Genomic DNA, 22,566 nt, shown 5'->3' with positions numbered 1-22,566 from the left:
GGAAGCAGAATTGCTTCTACTGCAGCGAGCCCAGAGAGACTCGTTCCCCGATGAATTAGCCTGTCTACAGGGAGGAAAGCCCGTCCCATCCGACAGCAGATTAATTCATCTGGCCCCCGAGAGCGACGCTCATACCCTCATCAGAGTGGGTGGCCGCCTACGCAGAGCCCCCAATCTACCGGATGACATTAAATACCCGATCGTATTGAACAGCCGACACAAGGTCACAGAGCTGATTATAAAGAAATACGATGAGGATGTACATCACGCAGGAGCAGAAAGAGTCTTCGCGGAAATCAGACGTCGTTACTGGATCCTACAAGGAAGAGAGGCGGTACGACGCTTCCAGCGAACATGTCTAGACTGCCGCAAGTGGCGCGCGCAGCCCAGCATACCAAGGATGGCTGACCTTCCTCCATGTCGCCTCCGAATCGGTGACAAGCCATTCCACTCAACGGGTATGGACTGCTTTGGCCCGCTGCACATAAAGAAAGGAAGAGGAACCGAGAAGCGGTGGGGTATTGTATTCAAATGCATGACCACCAGAGCGATACACATCGAGCTTCTCCCGACCATGAGCACAGACTCATTCCTTATGGCCTTCCGTAGATTCACATCACGGAAAGGAAGACCGTCTACCCTATTGTCCGATCATGGGACAAACTTCAAAGGCGGCGAAAGAGAGCTGAGAGAGAGCTTCCAAGCTATGGGCCCAGAACTTAAGACCCACCTCGCTCCAGCACAGGTCGATTTCCAATTCAACCCCCCAAACGCACCCCACTTCGGTGGCACTTGGGAACGAGAAGTGCGCTCCATAAAGACAGCCCTGTACGCAGTACTTGGGGCCCAGACTGTGGCGGAAGAAGTCCTAATGACAGTCCTCACGGAGATTGAGGGAGTACTTAACTCGAAGCCCCTCGGATATGTCTCCAGTGATGTGGCGGATATCGACCCAGTTACCCCCAACACACTCCTGATGGGGCGGCTAGATCCTGCCTTACCCCAGACAATGTACCGGCCTGAAGAAGCGAACGGCCGACGAATGTGGAGGTACAGCCAAGTATTAGCCGACAAGTTTTGGAGCAGTTTCCTACTGCACTACCTACCGTCTCTACAGACCCGCCAGAAGTGGGTAAAGGAGAGAGACAATTTGACAGAAGGAACAGTCGTCATGATTATTGATCAATCACTGCCCAGAGCTATGTGGCCGGCCGGCCGCGTAAGCAAAGTGATCACCGGTGCCGACGGCAAGGTCCGAGCAGCTGAAGTGCTCGTCCAGGGTCGCACTTACACCCGTCCCGTGGCGAGGCTCATAGAACTGCCTCGACTCCCAGACACAATCGATGATGACCATGACCCTATAACCCTATGACTTTGTGAAGTTGACTGACCCCTACAGCAAACCCTTATGTGTAAATAGACAACGCGATTAATCTGTCTCTGTTTAACTAATTAGGTCTGGGACCAATCAGGGGGTGGCTGTTGTGAAGGGCCAGATTAAACCGAATATATATATTTATTTATATATATATATTTAATTGTATTTGTATATTCTCTAATATTCCCTGATATCCCTTGTATATTCCTTGTACAATATGCATTGAATATCCATTCTAGCCTACTGAACATCCCATAATAGTCTCCATTCTACTATTGGTCGAGACCTTGGTGCCAGGCTGCCATACCCCTCAGACCCAGTTCAAACGTACCGCTCCACATGTACGAACAAGTCCTAGTTCCGCGTAGGAATCTGACTACCGCACCACTAATGGGACTATTTGTTCATAGTGCGTATATATACTGCGCTACTAAAGTAGGACTTTCTTTTCAGTCCAGTTTCTTACCCTCCAATAGAGTCACAGACGTAAAGCCTCCCCGCGACGCCACGTGTGGGAGTAAGGCCAAGTTCGCCTACCATCGGTATTGAGACATCGTGTATATTAATATTTGAATAGTCATATTTGGCACTATATCGTCGAGTTGGACGTAGTCTATTAAGCTAATAATAGTCTGTTAATATATAGTGCTTCGTGCGGTGAGAATACTACCGTAGTCAGTACCCCATCGTTTCGGGCAGAGAACTGGCTGCTTATCCAGGGTGGTTGACCCCACGTGAAGCTGCACCCGAGGAGCCCCAGAGCCGACGAGCGAGTGGACCTGTATACCGGATTATTCTACCGACGACAGCCCGCCTTCCCAGGCACGGATTATGCTTTGTATACTTTGATTATTCCATGGATAAAGACCCCCGACACTGCCGTGTGTTGGAACCCCCCCCCCTGGAGAGGACGCAAGGTGAGGAGACGCTCTGCAAGACGAGGTCGCTTCACGTCTCTCCTCCGTGGACCGGATGACGCCGGCCCACAAAGAGTCCACCTGCTTTCATCTGTGGTCCAAGGATCGCCGGCGCATTGAACGGCACTACAGTGGGTTCACCTGGGATACCCTTGGCCGGATGAGGCAGCCGGATTCTACCCCCCCCCCCCTCCTACTCCTGTCGGCTTACAAGCGACCGGATTAACCCCCCCTAGCGTATCCAGTATATAATCATTAAAGTATCATTGCTGTTATTCCTTAAACTATTCCAGGTCGTATATGTACCACCTGCGCCTTCAGAGATTGGACATTCTCTATTGATATACCGACGAATACTCTTGCCATAAAAGTGCATACTAATTTCCATTCATAAATGTGATTGATTTGATTAAGTGCTTGCTCTACACACCATCGCTGTGTAGAAATAAAGACCTATTTCTAATTCGTACATTTGTGTTGGATCCGTTTCATCTACGTGACAGTGTTCATCATAATATATTTATGCCGTGTACTGGGTGGCCGAATATTAAGTACAAAGGTAGTGGTAGTAAGTATCATATCTAGTAATACAGTCAGGGAATTGTACCCCTCAGTTACACTTATGTTATTTTAACAAATAATTTTAGTTTATCAGAACCCCATATTACTCCATCAATCAATGATCAAACCATTCAAGTAAATAACAAAGAAGAATATCATCAAATACAAGCTATGACATTAAGTTTGTTCAAAACCTTTTTGTCACAGTCAAGAGGGGCAGAACTAACACATGTGAGCTGCAAAGAACACGTGGGACAGATGTAGCAGATGTTACAAAAACAAATGGCTGCACACAACCTTGCATACATCCAACTAATGGAAGATTGTTTAATTAACTTTAATTAACAGATTGCAGAATGGGTACAGTACAGTACAGCTCGATACACACAATTGTTAAGGGGTTGCAGACCAGAGAAAGACTTTCGACTTGTTTACATCAGGGTCCCCCATTTTCAATTCGTAATGAAATTGCTATTATGTGTCTGCATGAACACACAACTGTAACTGTACTCAAAAATAACAAAATAAGGGTTGTCTCAGTTCACAACTATATTGGTCAAGTTTTGGGTGGGACTTGTTTGCGCTTCTTATTCAATTGAGCGAGATGCTCGGTTATGTCACACAGCCAGTTTGCATCTGACAGTTCAGACAATATTTCTTCAACCCTTTGTTACCTATTCCTCCTGGATCTTTTTTGTATTTTGGGCTGTAAAATTGTCAAAGAATGTCTGAGGAGTAAGTGCTTTTGACTTTTTTCCTTTGTTACTTCATCAATACCTCAGATGTTCAACATACATGTATGTGTAAGAATGTGTAATAACGTTAGGTTATGACTATAACCAAGTTCTGTTAGTATAGCGACGCTCGGCATCGCTCTCTGCACTATCTCGCATACGTGCACGCGCACTGAATAAAGACCACAATGTACCTTTAATCCCAATATTCGTCTGACCACACCCCTATCAGCTTACCCATATAAGCAGGGGTGGGGCCACTCACTCTCCTCCTTCCCAAGCTTTCGCCACAAGGCGAGGTCAAAGGCTGCAGCGGCGTCGGATGCCGAGCGTCGCTATACTAACAGAACTTGGTTATAGTCATAACCTAACGTTCTGTATCGTATCGCTCTCGCTCGGCATCGCTCTCTGCACAAGGGAGGCCGAGCGAGAGCCAACGGCCGACAAATACACCCCGCTGACAGCCCCCCACAAACCATCAGAACAGGGAGGGCCGAGCTCCCCCGACCCACCCTAATGGCGGGCACCCCCCCTATTAGGGGCTTCACGGGAGGGCGACGGACCCGACCGTGCGAAGAGGCACTCAAGCAACTCAACGCACAGGGTGAGCAGACCGTGGCTTGACCCCACGACTACACACACGCACAACCCGCATGCCACCCGGGAACGAACGGAGGAACAACCTCGTTACTGCCCCCAGAATCACGGGGTCAAGGGCAAACCCAACCCCGTGGCAAGGCCGTAGCAGCGGAGCACGAAGGAAGACCCAGACCCACCAAAAGGACTGGACTCCCTAGAATGGGGGCCCGGAGAAGTCCATGATGCCAGCATCAAGACCCCACCAGGTGGGCACGTAGTGCCCCGCCCCCCACATCGCCAGCGTATTCGGACAAAGGCCCCTCAGTTACTGCACCTGGTATTCCCAGGCGGAATCCCATCCAAGTACTAACCAGGCCAGAACCTGCTTAGCTTCCGAGATCGGACGAGATCGGGCGTGTTCAGGTTGGTATGGCCGTAAGCCGAGCGGGCCCTGTCCCCCCAATAGTACACCGCCTGGCACACTGACCCTTCAGAACAGGCAGTCAGCATGGCCGTAAGCACACAAAAAAGGTTAACCAACGGAAGCAGGCAGCGCACCGGGGAAAAACCAGGCAACAGGCTGTTAACCCTAGCCTGGAGACTGCGGACGAGACAGGCGCCAGAGGGGACAGCTGAACACAGCCGCCCCGGCGGAAGGAGCGTAAGCTGGCGGTGTTGCATGACCAAGCCTCCATTCAAAAACCCCCACCCAGAGGGGTCGAGGCAGAGAAGGCTGACACGATTGGCAGACGTCATGAACGTGCAGGGGCACCCTCAAACGGTGAACCCGGGAGTTGACACTGCTCCAACACACCAGGGAATCAACCACCTCGGTGTTACCCAATGCGGTGGTTGTTCCTATAACCCCTCAAGAAAAAACTCCAAAACACACCTGCGGGTATACACCGGCTATACCGCAGTACAAGTGTTTCAGTTTCCAAAAAGGGTTAACCCAGGCCTACGGGTCGCAAACATCACTTCGGACCGGGCCTGGCGGTACGGGAAGCACAGGGTCACCAGAGGAGGTCAAAAAACCACCCCCACAGGCCCCTCTTCGCCATGCGTGAGAGAGGAGCGAAAAATAATGGAGAACCAGCCCCTAAGCACACCGTACCTGGTATTCCCCGGCGGTCTCCCAACCAAGTACTAACCAGGACCAACCTGTGTAGCGGCCGAGATCCGACGAGATCGAGCGCGTACAGAATGGCATGGCTGTAAGCCATGACGACAGTGCTGAGTAAAAACATACCCAACCAGGGTCTCCATAGCGCTTAACCCTGTGACACCCAGACCGACCTGGCATTTTTCCCCCTGAAAAAAGCCCAAGTCCCTCAGGGTACCAGAACAGCAGATCTGCATCCCCGGCGGACAACGGATTCAACTGATCTGGACCAGCGTGACCAGAACCAGTCCCGTGCCCTAACCACGCCGACATGCCTAATCCAGGAGAAGGGCAGATATGCGTGTTGATCTTAACATGAAAAGAAGGCGCCACCCAGACGTTCGGACGAACCGCGCCTGGTGGCCCACCCCAAGGGCGTGAGACCCCACCACATATGTTCAGATCCATCCCGTCATCATCCCCCAGACATGAACGAGAATCCGTCGACAACCCACCCAGGTCATGGGATGTGGTCGTCGGAAGAGGAAAAACCCCCATCTCAGTTGCTTTATAAAAACGCTGTTTCAACCACAAGCAACCAAGGCGTGCCAGTCAATCGCCTGTTTACAGCGAGCTAGCACTATACGTGCGTCGGGACACACCCCCATCAATGAACAGGCTATTTAGACCTGTCATTGAATCCCCAAGGCGCCCAGGGGAACGACAAGAGGGGTGTGACACTCCCTAACTCCAACACTTCTGGAATAGAAAGAAGGAAGCATCAACAGTATGTATCCCAGTCTACACAGCCGGGGTAAAAAAATTTCACATTTTTACATCCCACCACCCTCCCATAGGAAAGAGACGGGGATCCCCAGAGAGACCTCCCACGCGAGCTGTACAGATTGAAAAGAATATATTGCACCTTGAGCCATGTAAAAAACTGGTTTTAGGGCCTCCGGGGAAGAGGCACTGAACCCATACACACTCAATAAACGAATTGAATCGAATATACATACAATAGAAAAGGACCCTTCTAGAGGGTCCACTCACTTTGACAATCTGAGGAGGAAGGCTCTGTACTCTGATGGAGGCTTCCTCACATGGAAGAAGGAGTCCGAACTCACAGAAGGCCTGAATAGGCGCTTGGTGAGGAGGAGCCCTGACCACCCCCCCTGAAAACAGATCCATCACATGGACCTGAACAGCACACGGAAGTCCTACCAACAGAGACGCGCACGGTGACGTACTCTATGGCGGGGGAATTCCTGCGGTGCACACGCCCAATATACCAGGCCGTGGGACCAGGAACTCCCTCCCCCCCCCCCCCCCCCCCCCCCCGTAACGTGCCGAACCGCCACGTGACGGGAACCTTGAAGGACAGGGGGTGTACCCCTGACCGACAGAACAATGGGGAGAGGAAAGGTTACCAGTTCACCCCTTTACGACCCCACACCCATGATACGATGTAACGACAAAAAGAGAATATGACACAGTCATAGTCAGCTCTATGAAGCGTTTCACAGCTCCACACAGCGCATGAGCTAACCTGCTATCTGATTTTTACTAAGGAAAAACACAGAATAGAGAGGGCTCTAAGAACCCCGGTCCAACATACACATGTGCTTCTGTGGCCAGTACAACCCAGTTGTAGGTCACATGACACACACAACCCATCATCACCTACAAAAAATGGCAAAAACACTCAACAGAGGAACGCCGTTTTTTTCACAATGAGAGAATACATCATTCTTGATTAGTATCGACCACAGGCCTTGCTAAGCACACATGACAGCAACCAAACCAATTTCCCTTTAGGAAATAAGTTTCTCCAGCAGATTTAGCACAACCTTAGCAATCAAGCTAAGAGTTACATCGTATCCCTACCACACAAAAGACACAATTAATGCACAACATGTCTGATAGGAGGATGAAAAAGTCCCCAGGGAACCGGGGGGGGAAACACAATCCTCCTATTTTACCCTCAATACGGCCAGTTAAAACAGGAAAACCTGTTAATGTGTGAACACACTGTTCATTGTCATTACAGTCTGAGAAAGAACATTCTTTTACTCACTTGTCACCAAGCATAGCTTCATAGGTTAGTTACCTTAGTTTGTGAGTACACGGTACATATAAACACCATGATGTTTCTCACACAACAACCAGATCATTACATCCCGTTTGCACGGAGAAGCTAACTGCCAGTGACAAAAAACAGCTCACACATAACCCGCAACGTATCCTAAATGCATTGCAACAACACACGTTTTGGGAAAAAACACCGTTATTCACAATACATTTAGCAAAGTAAAACCAGAAGACGTGTTATGAGGTCTGGTCAACCCCGTTCCTACCCGGAACGCAGATCAGCGAAGTGCAGTCACAGACACCGTAGGAACACAGCCGCTCCTGTGTTATCCGAACTGGGTAGCTTCACCGCCCCAACCCGTACTACAGTCCCCTGTTGATGCAACCTTGCCGTCCAGGCTCAGAACAGGGTCGACGAAACATCCCCTGTCAAGGATGACGTCGCGGTCAAGAGTGTAAAACATGTTAAAATCAAAGCACGTTCAACAGAATAGCATCAAGCTAACGGCCGCTCCAACCGTTCGGGTGCTACTGCTTCTGCTTGCGAGATGCCGATCTAACGACGCACGCGATCAGAAGCGAGCTCACGGCGGCGCGCGAGAAGCTAAGCTACCCCGCGCCAGCCATGGCCCATAGCAGCAAGCTAACATTACCTAGCGACCACGACATGCTAGCCCCGCAGCTAACAGCTGACTGGCTAATAGTAGGCCCTAAGCAGGCCATGCAGCGATCCAGCAGGCTAACGCAGCAGTTAACAGCTGACTGGCTAACCGTAAGCTATGAACATGTAAACAATGACATAACACTCACCCAGACAGGCCGCCGTTCTGAACCTCTCCTCACTTTTTAAGAGAAAAGAGAAAACAAGATGTCAACACCGCTTCACAACGGTGACTTTACCACATCCGACGGAATCAGCACAGTACCAACTGGCCTGTGTAGCTGACTTTGAACATGAATCTGCCGCTATCGCACATTACATGCACATATCCCCTCGTGAAGGAATACTCTCATTTGGATATGAAAGATGGGGCCTTAACACGGTGACAGAGAGACTCCACTCGTCCAGAACACACAGGGATCACCAGTGTCAATGGTCGCGGCCCACTAGTTAAAACTATAATGGTCTTCAGACCAAGGCCTTCTGTCGCCTAGGTGGCTGAACAAAGGACCCTAGCCTGGGGCCGGTTTCCATAAACTTTGTCAAGTAGCCCCCATAGCACTAACAGACAAGTGGAGCCCGCCAGCAAACACTACTCACCCAACCTGGAACACACCGCTTCTCACAACAGCGGCATGTCCGACAGTTCAGCTGTGGCCTGACAGGTTTCACCCCAACAAACACAGCAAGGAACTGCAGTTGAGAAGCATGCAGCGGCGTGCTCCCAATACGAAAACCGGTGGAGGGTTTTTAGAATGATCATCATCTTCCAGACACTCCAGTACGAAGACAATATCGCCGTATTTTCTCGAAAATAGTGAGAGAGAAAATAAAGATATGATGTCAACGTATCCTTGTTTCCCAAAGCTGCTCCTAAACCTTTCTTCCATCATGGTGTCAAGTGTGGGGATCTACCGAGGCACTTCTTCCTTGTGGTGAAAGCGAGAAGGAGGAGAGTGAGTGGCCCCACCCCTGCTTATATGGGTAAGCTGATAGGGGTGTGGTCAGACGAATATTGGGATTAAAGGTACATTGTGGTCTTTATTCAGTGCGCGTGCACGTATGCGAGATAGTGCAGAGAGCGATGCCGAGCGAGAGCGATACGATACAGAACTAAGGCTGTCAAAGTTAAAGCTTTATTAACGCATTAACCCACAATTCTTTTAACGCTGCTATTTTTTAACCCAAGATTAATGTTTAAAAAAAACTTTTTTTTACCAGAGCTCTTGGGGGCCACATCAAATGACGTGGCGGGCCACATTTGGCCCGCGGGCCATGAGTTTGACACCTATGTCTTAGAGCATGGCGATAGAACGCCAGGTAGTTTGCAGGCTGTTAGACCCGGAAATAGGCGCAGAACTTGCTGTCCCACGATTGGCGCACATGTCACATGACCTGGCCAATCAGAGCGCAAAACTCGAATGCGGAAATGCAGTTCCGTCGTCGAAGGCATACACGCGACCTGGCCTACTGCTGGAGAACTGGAGAACTGTTAGGACTGATTGACTCTGAACTACTGAACCCTTCATGGACTCTGATGCACTTTGAACAAGGACTCACACATCACCCATTAATATAGTAGCATTTAAAATCGTATTTGTATACGCACATTTATATGAATTGATAATCCGCTTAATCTGTTCATTTATATCAGGGTACTCAGTATGGAGTATTTCACATTGTACAGAGTAGGTTAGCTATACAGTATATATTTGTACATGGGGTTGACTTAGGATATAATCTGTATATTATACCAGGGTGAGCTGTGTACATACGCACATTGTGATATTATCGTATAAATATGGCTCACCTGTTCAGCAGATCAGACATTTATCTTTATTTTTATATTTGTATTATCTACTATAGTTTTAATTCCTATTTATATTACCCTGCCTGTGCTGCTATGACCCCAGACTTCCCCCAAGGGGATTAACCCTTTCACTACCACAATACCAAAGGGTTAACCCCTTCACTGCGACAATACAGAAGGTTAACCCTTTCACTGCCACATGACAAAGGGTTAACCCTTTCACAGCCACACTACAGAAGGTTAACCCTTTCACTACCACACTAACCGTTTGTAGTGTGGTGGCGAAAGGGTTAACCTTCTGTAGTGTGGTAGTGAAAGGATTAATAAAGATCCATCTTATCTTATCTTATAATATTGAGTTATGAATAGGAAGACATGAATAGCATGTATTTCAAATGTAATGTTTCCAGCTAGAGCTGCCTCAGAAACAAGTCTATTATGGTGTGAGATTATTATTGAATAATAGAAAAATCTTAAAAACACCTAAATCCTTGCCCACTGCGCCACGTAGCCGCCTTATATTGTTATAACCTTTAAGGTCTAATTTCATGATCAGGAATCTACATTCATTTTAACCTCTGTAATATATTGTAGGAGTACATTTACTTGCTAATGTAACCCTGTGGTATTACCTCACCTATTGGATTTCCCAGTAAATAGTTTGTGTGAGATCTTACACCCAATGAGGTTTATATTATAGCACTGCTGAAAGCTCTGTGGTAGGAGCGGACCTGGACAGTCTGGAGGTGGTGGCAGAGGGGAGGACGAGGAGGAAGCTGCATGCTATCCTTGAGAACCCCTGCCACCCCCTCTATGATGAGCTGACCGCAATGCGGTCCACGTTTAGCCACAGACTCATCCCCCCCCGACATACCACGAAGCGCTTTGGGCAGTCCTTTGTGCCGGTGGCAATCAGGCTCCACAACCAGGCAGGGCCAGGACGGGCCAACTGCCGTGGACTGGAGGAGCTGGGTTGTGGACTGTAACAAATTAATTTAATTATTTAACAACACATTCATGATTGGACTTGTTTCTTTTTCTTTTCACCACTTTTTAGCTCTATTTTAGTCCTATTTTAGCTATTTTTATCCCTGTGTCCATCTTGTTTTTAACACATACTAATAACAAGTGTATGTTGTGTATGTTATGTATTAACTGTTTTTTTAAATTGCTGTTTTTAAACTGCTGTTATGCTGTTTATGCTGTAAAGGACATCTGAATCTCCCCTCGGGGATAAATAAAGGTTTTCAATGAGAATAAGGTCTGAACCAGAATTAAAACCTCATTTGGGTGTAGGCCTACTGTAAGAGCAAACGTTTTATGGCCTCATGAAGTCAGAGCCCCATCCATCGTCTATGGAGCAGCCTCAGACACGACGTCCCAGTGTCATCACAGATTGGAGGGTTCTCTCTCTCGTTTCTAGCTTTAGGAGAGAGTGGTGTTTCATTACATATGAGTGTTTCACCTGTTTTATTGCAACACTACTATCACTATCACTATCATCATCTAAGAAGGGAGATCCCCCCTCCTCCACATTGCCTGTGGTGCATTTTTTCCTATTGCTAGGTTTTAGTGAATTTTTCCTTACCTTCGCGTGGGGTATGTCTGGGAGTGTTGCATTCATTTATAATTTTTTGGACTTCCTGGTGTTTTTTTTTGTTCTTGATTTATTGTGATTGTTTCTTCTTGACTTGTTTAAAGAAGACGTGTCCGGCCCAGGGGGACATTAACGTGTGTTGTCGGGCCTTACAAATACATTTGATTTGATTTGATTTGATTTGATTTGATTTGATTTGATTTGATTTGATTTGGTATGTGTGTTCACAAATACTGTCTGAAATGTCCTGGGGCATGGGAAAAACATATGTGAATTATTAAAGGATATAATTAAGTGTAATTAAATTGTAATTATATTTTTTTCTTATCGTCTCCCACTTTATGAAGTGACTTCCAGGAAAAGAACGATGATGCTTGTGTCCATCGCAATGATGACCAAAACAAACAGTACGTCTCTATAACTTCTGGATATGAGCTACTGTGTAATCTGGTGTTGGTTGGACACCTGTAATCTGTACATAGAAACATTTTTGGTTTTGGTCTTTTGTAGGCTATGTTGACAATAAGAAAAAATTATTACACAATTAATACAATTAATTACACTGGGCTTATCCTTTAACCCTTTCACTACCACACTACAGAAGGTTAACCCCTTCACTACCACACTACATACGGTCTGTAGTGTGGTAGTAAAGGGCTAACCTTCTGTAGTGTGGTAGTGAAAGAGTTAACACTTTGTCGTGTGGCAGTGAAAGGGTTAACCTTCTGTAATGTCGCAGTGAAAGGGTTAACCATTTGGTAGTGTGAAAGTGAAATGTATGGCATTACCCTTTAAATGGGTTAAGCAGAAGAATCATGCATACCAGTTCATACCAGTTCACACCAGCAGGTGGAGCTCTGCAGTCATGTGTGGGTTCAGGCTCTGCCTGTTATGTAAAAGAGTGTTGTTGACTATTGCTGGAATCTGTGCTGCTATTCCTAGGCCTAAAATATAACACTGCAGTGTATAAATAATTCCTGACATTTTAAATTATGAATTAATAATGGATGGAATGATGGATTAATCTGGTTAATAACGTCCGCCAAGGCTTTTTGGTTTTGGCACAGGTTGTGTGATCAGGATTCACTAAAATGTACAGTAGTTCAATGGTTAGGGTTTGTGTTTGTTTGTGTGTGTGTGTGTGTGTGTGTGTGTGTGTGTGTGTGTGTGTGTGTGTGTGTGTGTGTGTGTGTGTGTGTGTGTGTGTGTGTGTGTGTGTGTGTGTGTGTGTGTGTGTGTGTGTGTGTGTGTGTGTGTGTGTGTGTGTGTGTGTGTGTGTGTGTGTGTGTGTGTGTGTGTGTGTGTGTGTGTGTGAGCGAGCGAGCGCAGGACATTCAAGTAATGACCAGATTGCCATGAATTCTGCCGTGCAAATTCATGACCCCAAGAGGAAGAATCCTATAGGGATGGCTAGGAGTGTGACGTCATGAATTACTTCCGTGTCCACTAGCATGTTTAGTCTAATGCGGCCAATGTAAACAGCCTACAGCCCAGGAACCGGTCACCCTTTTTACTGTGACATCCTACTTCGCCTAAGTCTGTGAAAAAGGGTCTCAACGGTAGTCAAAAAACGGTAACGGAGGAAAGCGGTAGTAGGAGACTGTTTTGTTGACATGATTTCTATTGCTGCAACACGGGACACAGCACTGCACCATTTTACTGCCTTTGAATATCCCGTCTGAAAGCAACAGGACACAGAAGTGGTGTTTTGGAATATGATGACGTAGCGCCTAGCCATCCCTATAGATATTGGTGACCCCATGACCTTTCCTCTAGCGCCACTATCAGGCAAAAATCTTCTGTCCAGTCATGACGTATCTTGTCAAGTAACGGCCATATTGTCACATTCATGACCCCAAGAGGAAGAATCCCATTTGGTTTCCTTATTTATTTGACTAATAAATGTAGGGCTGGACGATTAATCCAGTTTAAATTTCAATTAGGATTTTGGCTTCCTTCCATCATTTATTCAACCTCTTATTTACAGTTGTACAGCCCTGGCCTATATTTTATTTCATAATTATATTATTATATTGTGCTTAACTTGGCTCATATTTCATTTTATTTTACTCCACCTCTTTATTGTATTATCTGCCTGTTATTGTCGCACCGATAACGTCCAAAGCAAATTCCTTGTATGTGAAAATGACTTGGCAAATAAAGACCTTTCTGATTCTGATTCTGATTCTGATGAAAACAAGAGAATCAAGATAAAACAATTATTGTGCTGCATGCCCTGTTGCTCTTGTGTTGTAAATGCAGCGCACCCTTCCTTCACATTGGTGAGCTCCGCCCGGCACATTTCTCCAGTTATTTTGAAACGTCTTTGGTAACTCGTAGAAGATGACAGAAAGACAGCCTTCGGTCGAGAAGAAAGGTAAAACGAACTCAATCGTTGTCATACGACGCTCTCAAATCAACGAGTAGGCCTAATCGTGTTTTAATAATTGTGACTTCGATATCAATCAAAATAATTGTGATTTACGATTTTTTTGCCATATCGAGCAGCCCTAGAAAACAGTAGCAATGATGATTATTTGCTTGGTGAAAGCGAGGACCACAGAAGCTGAACGTTCATGACTTCTAGATCATTCACTCATTCACTGATACATTATGCTTGTGTAAATATACCATACAAATTACAATAGAATGCCCACCAGTAGCTAGTTTTTGGAAATCCATAACGACTAAACTTTCAAACATATGTAACTTAGGGGCGGCCGGGTAGCGCAGCGGACTAAGCCACCGCAGAGACAGTGGGATCGAATCCGGCTGCCGCGGTACCTCCGGCTTGGTCGGTCGTCCATACTGACACAATTGGCAGTGTCAGCGGGTGGAAAGCCGGTGGGGTGGGTCCTGGTCGTTGTAAACAGCGACTCCTACAGGTCGGTCAGGGCGCCTGCACAGCGAGGGAGGGAACTGGGTGAGGTAGTGTGATCCTCCCACGCGTTACACTTCCCCAGTGAGAGTCCGCGCTGCCAGGTGAAAAGAGACTGCTGGCTGTCTCCACATGTATCGGAGGAAGCATGTGATAGACTTCAGGGATCCCTAGACCAACCAGTTGGGGGCACATGCGAGCAACAACCAGGAAGGGGAGGGGGGAATTGGCATAATGACTAAATTGGAATGGGAGAAAAAATACAGAAAAATAGGAGAAGAAAAAGTAGATAAAAAAATAAAACATATGTAACTTAACAATCCCGCTTACGGCAGCAACACTACTTCTAAATGATATATCATTACTACCAGCATCCATACAACAGAAAATAATAATTCTGATAGCTATGAGGTGGAAGGAAACTGAGAAACTCACAATGACTAATTGGTCTCTGACACTACCGGATGTTATCTATATGGAAATCTCTACTGCACGTGTAATTGGGGTGGGACAGGCCAGCATTGAGCTGTGGGTCGCATCGACCGATAAAGTAAAGGCCACTATCTATAGATAGAATAAAATAGAACAGACTCATCGCTGTCTCCCCTTCTGACCACAATCCTCTCTGACGTCGTCGTCTAGACTCACGTGGTGTCATCTTTGTTGTCCACAATCTCCACCCTGTCCAGGAACCAGGCGGCGTTGGCTTGGCTGTTGTCGTGCCGGATCCTCAGCTTCTTCAGAGCTCCCAGGTCCACCGCTGTGAGGTTGAAAACATCCTCCTGAACCACGCGGGAACCAGCAGGAAATGGGTCAAGCCGGGGGGGGGGGGGGGGGGGTCAAAGGTCAACAACCTTATTTGATTCGCCACACACAGGCACAGCTGTAGTCGGACACACGCACTTTGCCTTTCTCGAACTTGTTGAGGTTGTTGGACTTCCTGAGCCGCCGCTCTCCGGAGTCTCCGACCTCGCCGTAGACGTTGATGTAGACGCTGGCGTCGGTACCGGCGCCCCACATGGTGCCCGTGAAGACGTGGACCTCGTAGGAGTTCACTGTGAGGTCACAGGGGCGGTTCCATCGTTTAGCGCCGGTCAGCTTTTTAAAATGCACATATTGTGTTTGCAATCGTTCCAAATCGATGGCTGAAACGCAAAATCTCCTATTTCTGAATTTCTGATTTCACTTTGGATGATGAGGAACCTCCTATCTGCACCTATTCAGTCTGGTATTGTTACTACACACAATATAGTAATATAGTCCAAAAGCAGTGTATTGTATTGGGTAAAAAAAATTGGTTTATTTGGTTTCTCAAAAAAATTACATTTTCAGATTGAAAATTTCAGCCATCGAAATGTATTATTTTCAATCTCCATCCTGAATTCAAAACATTTAAAGTCCCAATCTATGTTATTTTTTTTTATTAGGATGTACACATACATTTTTGAAGAGTTTGATCTATAGATGGAAAATAAGCAATATGGAACTTTTTATCTTGTAAAAAAACATATACCTTGTATTGTATAGGTTGTAAACTTTGTATAGATTGTTGTGTATTGTTGTTTACAAATCTACTACGGTTGAGGAGCCGGGAAAAACAAGCATCCCACGTGAATGTACATTTAATAAAAGCTGTGACAATAAAATTATCTGAATCTGAATCTTAACCTGTTCAAATCATAATATTATATTCTACTCCAGCCTTTACTCCAAATACTACCGACGTAAACAAACCTGTAAACAACAACAACAACAGCAACAAAATACAGCATAATAATTCAAAACTCATATTTACCAGTTAGCCTTTGTTTAAGAAGCTCAGTCAATCACCTAGAGCAAGAAAGCACGTTTGCATTCCTACTTCTGGTTTTTGGTGGGCAGAGCTCCCCAACGTATTTACATTTGGGATCACAGATTGGGCCTTTAAACCTTTGATAACCAATCCTTTGTAAACACTAGGGCTGTCCCCGACTAAGGATTTGGATGGTCGACTATGATTGGCCAAAATGTGCAGTTAGTCGACTATTGATCGAAAAAAAAAAAATAAAAAAAAAGTATAATATTTTTAATATTTCTTTTACATTTTTTTTATTTTTTTATATTTTGTATCATTCTATTTGGGCTGTGGGGGGTGCTTAATGTCTGAAGGAGTCGACTGAAGGCTTCTTGTCCTCTGCAAAAGCATGCAATTGGTCCACTGATGGATACATCTTGATATTTGTCTAGTATAGTGTGTTCATTAGATGGGTGAAATCCTCTTTCAGTGCCTCTGTGCCTGTTTTCGTAGGCAGTTAGCCTCTGGTATGCGTGCCATTAGCGTTAGCCACGCTTCTAGGCCTATTTTCTTTTGGAAAGAATGATACAAAAAAATAAATAAATTTGACTAAGAGGTTGGCTAGTCGACTAATAGGGGTCAGCCCTAGTAAACACATAACAAGTCACTACACTCCATGCTCTCCTCCTCCTCCTCACCCTCCAGATCTTCGTTGTCCTCAGACAGCAGCTCCACCACCACCTCCCCGTCCTCCTCGTCCCGGGCCAGCCAGCGGCTGCAGGGGAACGCTGAGGTCTCCACCACGTCCTGGAGCACCTCGATCATCTCCACCTCCTCCTCTTCCTCCTTCTTCTTCTTCTTCTTGTTGTCTTTCTTCTTGTCCTTCTTGGCTCCCTCCTTCTTCACCTCGACCCGCACCATGGCCTTGGTGAGACGCTTGATGTCCACACTCTCCAGGAACCAGCCGTCGCCGAGCCCCTTGCCGTCGTGGCCGATGCGGACCTTGTAGATTTTGCCCACGTCGAGTGCCTCGATCTGGAACGACGGTCGCCAGCCGGTTAGTTTCTCTCCACAGAGTTATCAGATTCAGATTCCTTTAGGTTCATTTATTGTCACTTATTTCAGTACTTTACAGCAAGAACAGTGACATTCTATTTATTGTGGTGCCCTCGACCATAGCGGCTTCTATCTTAATAATAAGATAGATTCTTAATAATAAAATAAGATGAAAATACAATACATTTAGCATAGAATAAAATAAAATTACTAAAATAACTATATACAGTTCTAAAAGTGTGCAGTGCAGATCAAAAATTGTTTGATTAGTTTATGTTCAATTATAGTATCAATTGAAAAGCTCAAATCCGGTTTCCTCACAAATTCAAAAATATGAAGCCCAGTGGTTCTCGACCCGTTTCATGTAAACAACCCTAAAGGCGCAGATTGCCCATTTGATAAGAATTTGTCTCAAGAACCACCATCTGAGAATAGATATGTTAAATATGAGTCCAGAATTCTAAGGTTGTCTATACTGTAAATGGGGGGATTCAGTAACAGCAGAAACAATGCAACTCATGATGAGAATAGTCGTTCTTATATATTTTCTCATTGTGCTAACTTCTAGTGATTGAAATGTTAGCGATACATTTAACTATTGCCAATTTCTTTCTGGGGATTTCTTGGAACCCCCTCAATGACCCCCGGGGGTCCCCAGACCCCACATTGAGAAACACTGTCTCAGACATATAAGCCAGACCTTGAAGATCTCAGTGGTTCCGCGTTCGTAATTGTTGGAGCGGCTCTTCAGAGTGATAACTTCAGTCTTCCCCTCCTCGCCGAAGATCTGGCAGAAGACGTTGGCGTTGGTGCCAGCTGCAAATCTGTTCCCGGTGACCACCGTTACCTCGTAGTTAATCACTGTTCGAGAGGGACACATAACAGCAGGTCAGAGGTCATTAGAGAATGACATGTTGCAGAGCCCCCGAACCCCAATCTATCGCAATGGATGGACTTGTTTGGTGATATATTACAATAATGCAGTCTGCACTCGATAACATTAACTTAATAGTTTACTATCAACTGACTGTCAGCTATCACCAACTGCTATCAACCCCACCCACCCCCTCCTAAGGTATACATTTCCTCCCCCTCGTATGTATATATTTTCTGTTAGGATTTTCTGTTAGGATAACAGTACTGTATATTTTGTGGGGTAAAATCAATTTATTTATGTCCCTAAATACATTTATTCATATCTTCCTATTATCAGGTCTCAGCCTGTATTTATTTGAGCATGTCTGTGGCCTGACTGAGGTGTCACAATCTATTTGTTACCGGAAGGGTCACTGCAGCTGTTGGTAAAAAGCCCCACAGCCCCAGAGGCCCAAGAACTGATGAGGTGACGGTTTTGGCTGACCACTGACAGGGAGCATTGTCAGGATCTAGAATAATGTATAATACCTATGAATCAATCCATTTATCAATTATAATAACCATAAGATATCTACAAATGTGTGTACCATTAAAATGTGTTATTATGATATGGTATTAAAACAGGCCTATGTGTCACCATGACCCCAGCTGTCTGAAACTACCAGGAGACAGATGTAATTCTAGACCCTTGTCATTTCAACTGTTTACCTTATATAGACATTGTTTAAAGTCCAGAACCTTTCTTCATGCTATTTTGGAAGAAAGCCACCTCATTCGCTCAGAACACCAACCAGCTGACTATAAAAATGACAATGTGATTCGGATCGGGAGACTTCTGCTCGGCCTTCACCAAAGCTAAGTTGGAACTCTCCACTCTCAGCTGTTTGTGTAAATACTCTGTAATATTGAATATTCACTCTGTAATAAATATTTGATTGCTAACACCCTCTCCTCATCTTTCAAGGTCAATAAAAGAATATGCCTTATCAGATGGTGACCCTGACGTGATTGACCTTGACGTTAAGGACGGACGAAGGGCAACTGGCAAACACTCGTAGAACGGATCCATATAAAAACGGTGAGCCAGAGCCTGTTTAAACTCAAAATCTGCATAGATTAACTATTGTACATTATAATCTACGAGTGTTGGTCAGAGGCCCTGTCCGTGGGGTGATTCCTATAATTGGCTTAAGCAAAATGGACATATCAGCAAAGGAGTGAATAGACAATATTACAACCCCGGGTTTTCTTATTTTCTATTTTTAAGTCCTGTCGAAGGCCTGCAGCAGTACAATTAAGAAATCTCTCCAGAGGTCTATAGGAAAAGACCATAGTGTAACCCGGTAACCCAAGACCTCACGGAGGCCTGGCTCTATACAGGGACTAGAACCCTGGTAGGAGGAGACCATAGTCAGTGTAAACTGCATGACTTGTGTAAACAGAGAGTAATTGGGTAGGTATTATTATATGTTCTGATGGTGTGAGCAATGGCTCAGAAGCAGTGGTTTTTAAACCTAACAGTGTCTATGCCTTGAAAACTCATGGAGTTCTCAAGATCAGGTTACATTGCAGTGATTAGGGAAGGGTGGGTTAAAAGACAAATCTCAACAAGAAAGACTGGATGAAATAGACATTCTTGATGTATTTGATTCTATCAAATATTAATAGAATTGAAGTCAAAAGCATTCAGAGGTTTCAAGATTTACACAGGGGAAAGGGGGGAATAGCATATAGGCTTGACTGGCGAATTGGCATAAGTTGGCATAAGTTGTTGTCTTTCCTAACAAGCAAGCAAACACACACACACACACACACACACACACACACACACACACACACACACACACACACACACACACACACACACACACACACACACACACACACACACACACACACACACACACACACACACACACACACACACACACACACACACACACACACACACACACACACACACACACACACACACACACACACACACACACACACACACACACACACACAGGGCATTATTGCCCTTAGCGCCTATAGTGCAAACAGATTACATATAGGAACACACATCTATAGCATGACAGTGAGATTCACATGATTCTGGAATGCATGGTGAGTGTGAATAAATGTGGAAATTGTTTTTGTCTAGCCTGTGTTTGAATAGAAGATCCCGGGAACAATTTAGTCGTGATGTAAAAAAGCTCCTTAGTTAATTGAATAGTCACTAATCAAACCTTGTTTTATTAGTTATTTTGAGCATGGCTCAGTGCAGTAAGTCAGTGTATACACTGTAAGCAGGAAAAGCAGTTATTTGCGCCACAAGTAATACGATCTCATAACAGGGAGTGTCAGATGTCACTCACCTCAGATACCTCACACCTCCCCTGTATTCTTCAAAATCACCCTTTCACAATCGGTGTAAGCAATGTTAATATGGACTTCTGTTATGTGTGAGTCAATGATCACACCCGGGTTGTACCAAAACGTACATACATGTCCAAAACACTCGCTTGTTAAGAGTCCACACAACTGTTCGCTTGCGTATATACAACAACAACATAACTTCCGGTGCCCGTCGTAACTTTTCACGCTGTCACACTTTATTCTTCAAACGTACTTCTACTCTGACAGCAAGCTTCCGGTTTAACAAAGTAAAAGTCCCGGCCATAGATAATTACACCGTATAACTAAAACATTGGAAATCAGTCCGTAAATAACATTATATAAGGTTCCTGTTGTGTGTTTGTGCAATGACATGAGAGGATTATAGCAATATGCGCACATCTGAATGGTTGTGCTAACGGTTCTCCTTTTTCGCTGGTCCCATCACTCAAAACATTTATTTCCGTCGTTTTCCAATCGCCCCCCTCGCAACAGGAGGTGGTGGTGGGGGCTAGATCCATTGTTGTGGTTTGGTTGTATTTGTGGACGTCAGACGCAGCTGTCGTCAGGCCACAGCGCCTCTAGCTAAAACAGAAGTCACATTTCGCTTTTTACTTTTTTAAACTATATTTAATCGCGTCTGGAGGATGGGGTGTTCTGCCGCAGCGTCTGCCCCCCCGTGCCAACCAAGCAGGCTAACTGCGCCAATATATATGATACGTGTAAACATAATCAGAGTGGACCATTCGCGCAAATATCATCCGAGTTTAAGAGAGGGGACCGGGGTCCGGCTAACCAGAATAACACACACTAACACTGCCTCTCGCAACTACAATTAAAAATGTATTTGGCCCTTTAAATGTTAAATAACCTCCTTTTCCGCGGCGCTACGATAAGCGACGTGTGGCTAAATCTTTCATTATCAAGGACTTCCTAGAAATCTGTGACAGATGCGCACCGACCGAAAATACTAGTGCATGTGTGGATTTTAGAATGCCCGAAAGCGAACCAGTGTGCAAGTGGGTGAAGTGAATGGGTCAGTCACGTGGGAGGAGCAAGTTGTGGGTTCTAAACAGGAGGACATCAGCTCTCCTAACCAAATGGATGAAACCTTATTATTATTTATATAACAAAATAATAGCTCTTTTCAGGTCATACTGGACAAAATAAAGAACTGAAATAATATGAATACCTTTTCTGTATTAGAATCCAGCTTTAGAATATATATTTGTGTCCAATGTAATATGAATGGTAAATTATTATATCATAAGCATCTTATGTCACCATAAAACAAGCCAAACCATATGTTTTAGGAATAAAATTGTTTAAAGTTATTTCAACACTGCAATCAAAATGTCAATTTGAATACATTTATGGTCCCACCATTAGATTGATTGATTGATTGATTGAAAACTTTATTAACAGATTGCAGAATGGGTACAGTACAGTACAGCTCAATACATACAATTGTTAAGGGGATGCAGACCAGAGAAAGACTTTCGTCTTGTTTACATCAGGGTCCCCCAGATTAGATTAGATTATACTTTATTGTCATTATATATGCATACAAAATTCTGACTCAAACTTAAGGTGCAGTAATAAAATCACACAAAATAGGACATTAGTCATGCTGTGCTGAATAAACTCAATAACCCTTAGTTAATTTAATAGACTTTTAAGGCTGTTTGTTTATCACTTATCACAATAAAATGTACTTTACGGTAAAATGCTTGCCCCGGAGAGAGTGCTTTTTACAGTATAGAAAACAGTGAATAGAAAAGGAATGCCGTAAATCCTCTAATAGTGGAGAGGACGGGCCTCTTTGATAAATGCAGACAAAATAAATATAGGCCGGCTTCCAATACAAGGTTGCATGATCATGCCGTGATACAGAATGAGATAAACTCTTGGAAAATTCAGGTTAAGCACTGTCTCTCTCTATCGTTCCCACTACACTCTGACCACATTAACGGGTTTCCCTACTCTCCAACTTCAGTGTGTGAATTACATTAATCAATATTTAAATAATGTTAGTCTAAATAAATGAAATTAAGGCCTGCCTCTTATATAGGCCTCTAAAGGCCTGGTGCTCTTTGCAGCTGAGGTAAATACAAGACCTGTCCAATATTAGAGAAGATACGGTATACTATACAATACAAAATACAATCTGAAG

General features: G+C 45.0%; 1 protein-coding gene across 1 annotated transcript in view; it reads right to left on the bottom strand.

The window, feature by feature from the left end:
* loxhd1a (lipoxygenase homology PLAT domains 1a) overlaps nt 1–22,566 on the bottom strand; it is a gene marked incomplete at both ends in the record, with an annotated part of 180,996 nt that overhangs the window by 88,602 nt on the left and 69,828 nt on the right. The window contains 4 exons of the mRNA XM_084324540.1: nt 14,957–15,090; nt 15,212–15,363; nt 16,781–17,117; nt 17,839–17,999. Coding sequence (XP_084180666.1) covers nt 14,957–15,090; nt 15,212–15,363; nt 16,781–17,117; nt 17,839–17,999 — 784 coding nt within the window. The remainder of the gene's footprint in view (nt 1–14,956; nt 15,091–15,211; nt 15,364–16,780; nt 17,118–17,838; nt 18,000–22,566) is intronic.

This window comes from Notolepis coatsorum (genome assembly GCF_963971535.1).
Source record: "Notolepis coatsorum genome assembly, chromosome: 11".
Lineage (NCBI taxonomy): Eukaryota > Metazoa > Chordata > Actinopteri > Aulopiformes > Paralepididae > Notolepis > Notolepis coatsorum.
Note: the sequence above shows the minus strand (reverse complement) of the source record. Positions and strands in the feature narration are given on the sequence as shown.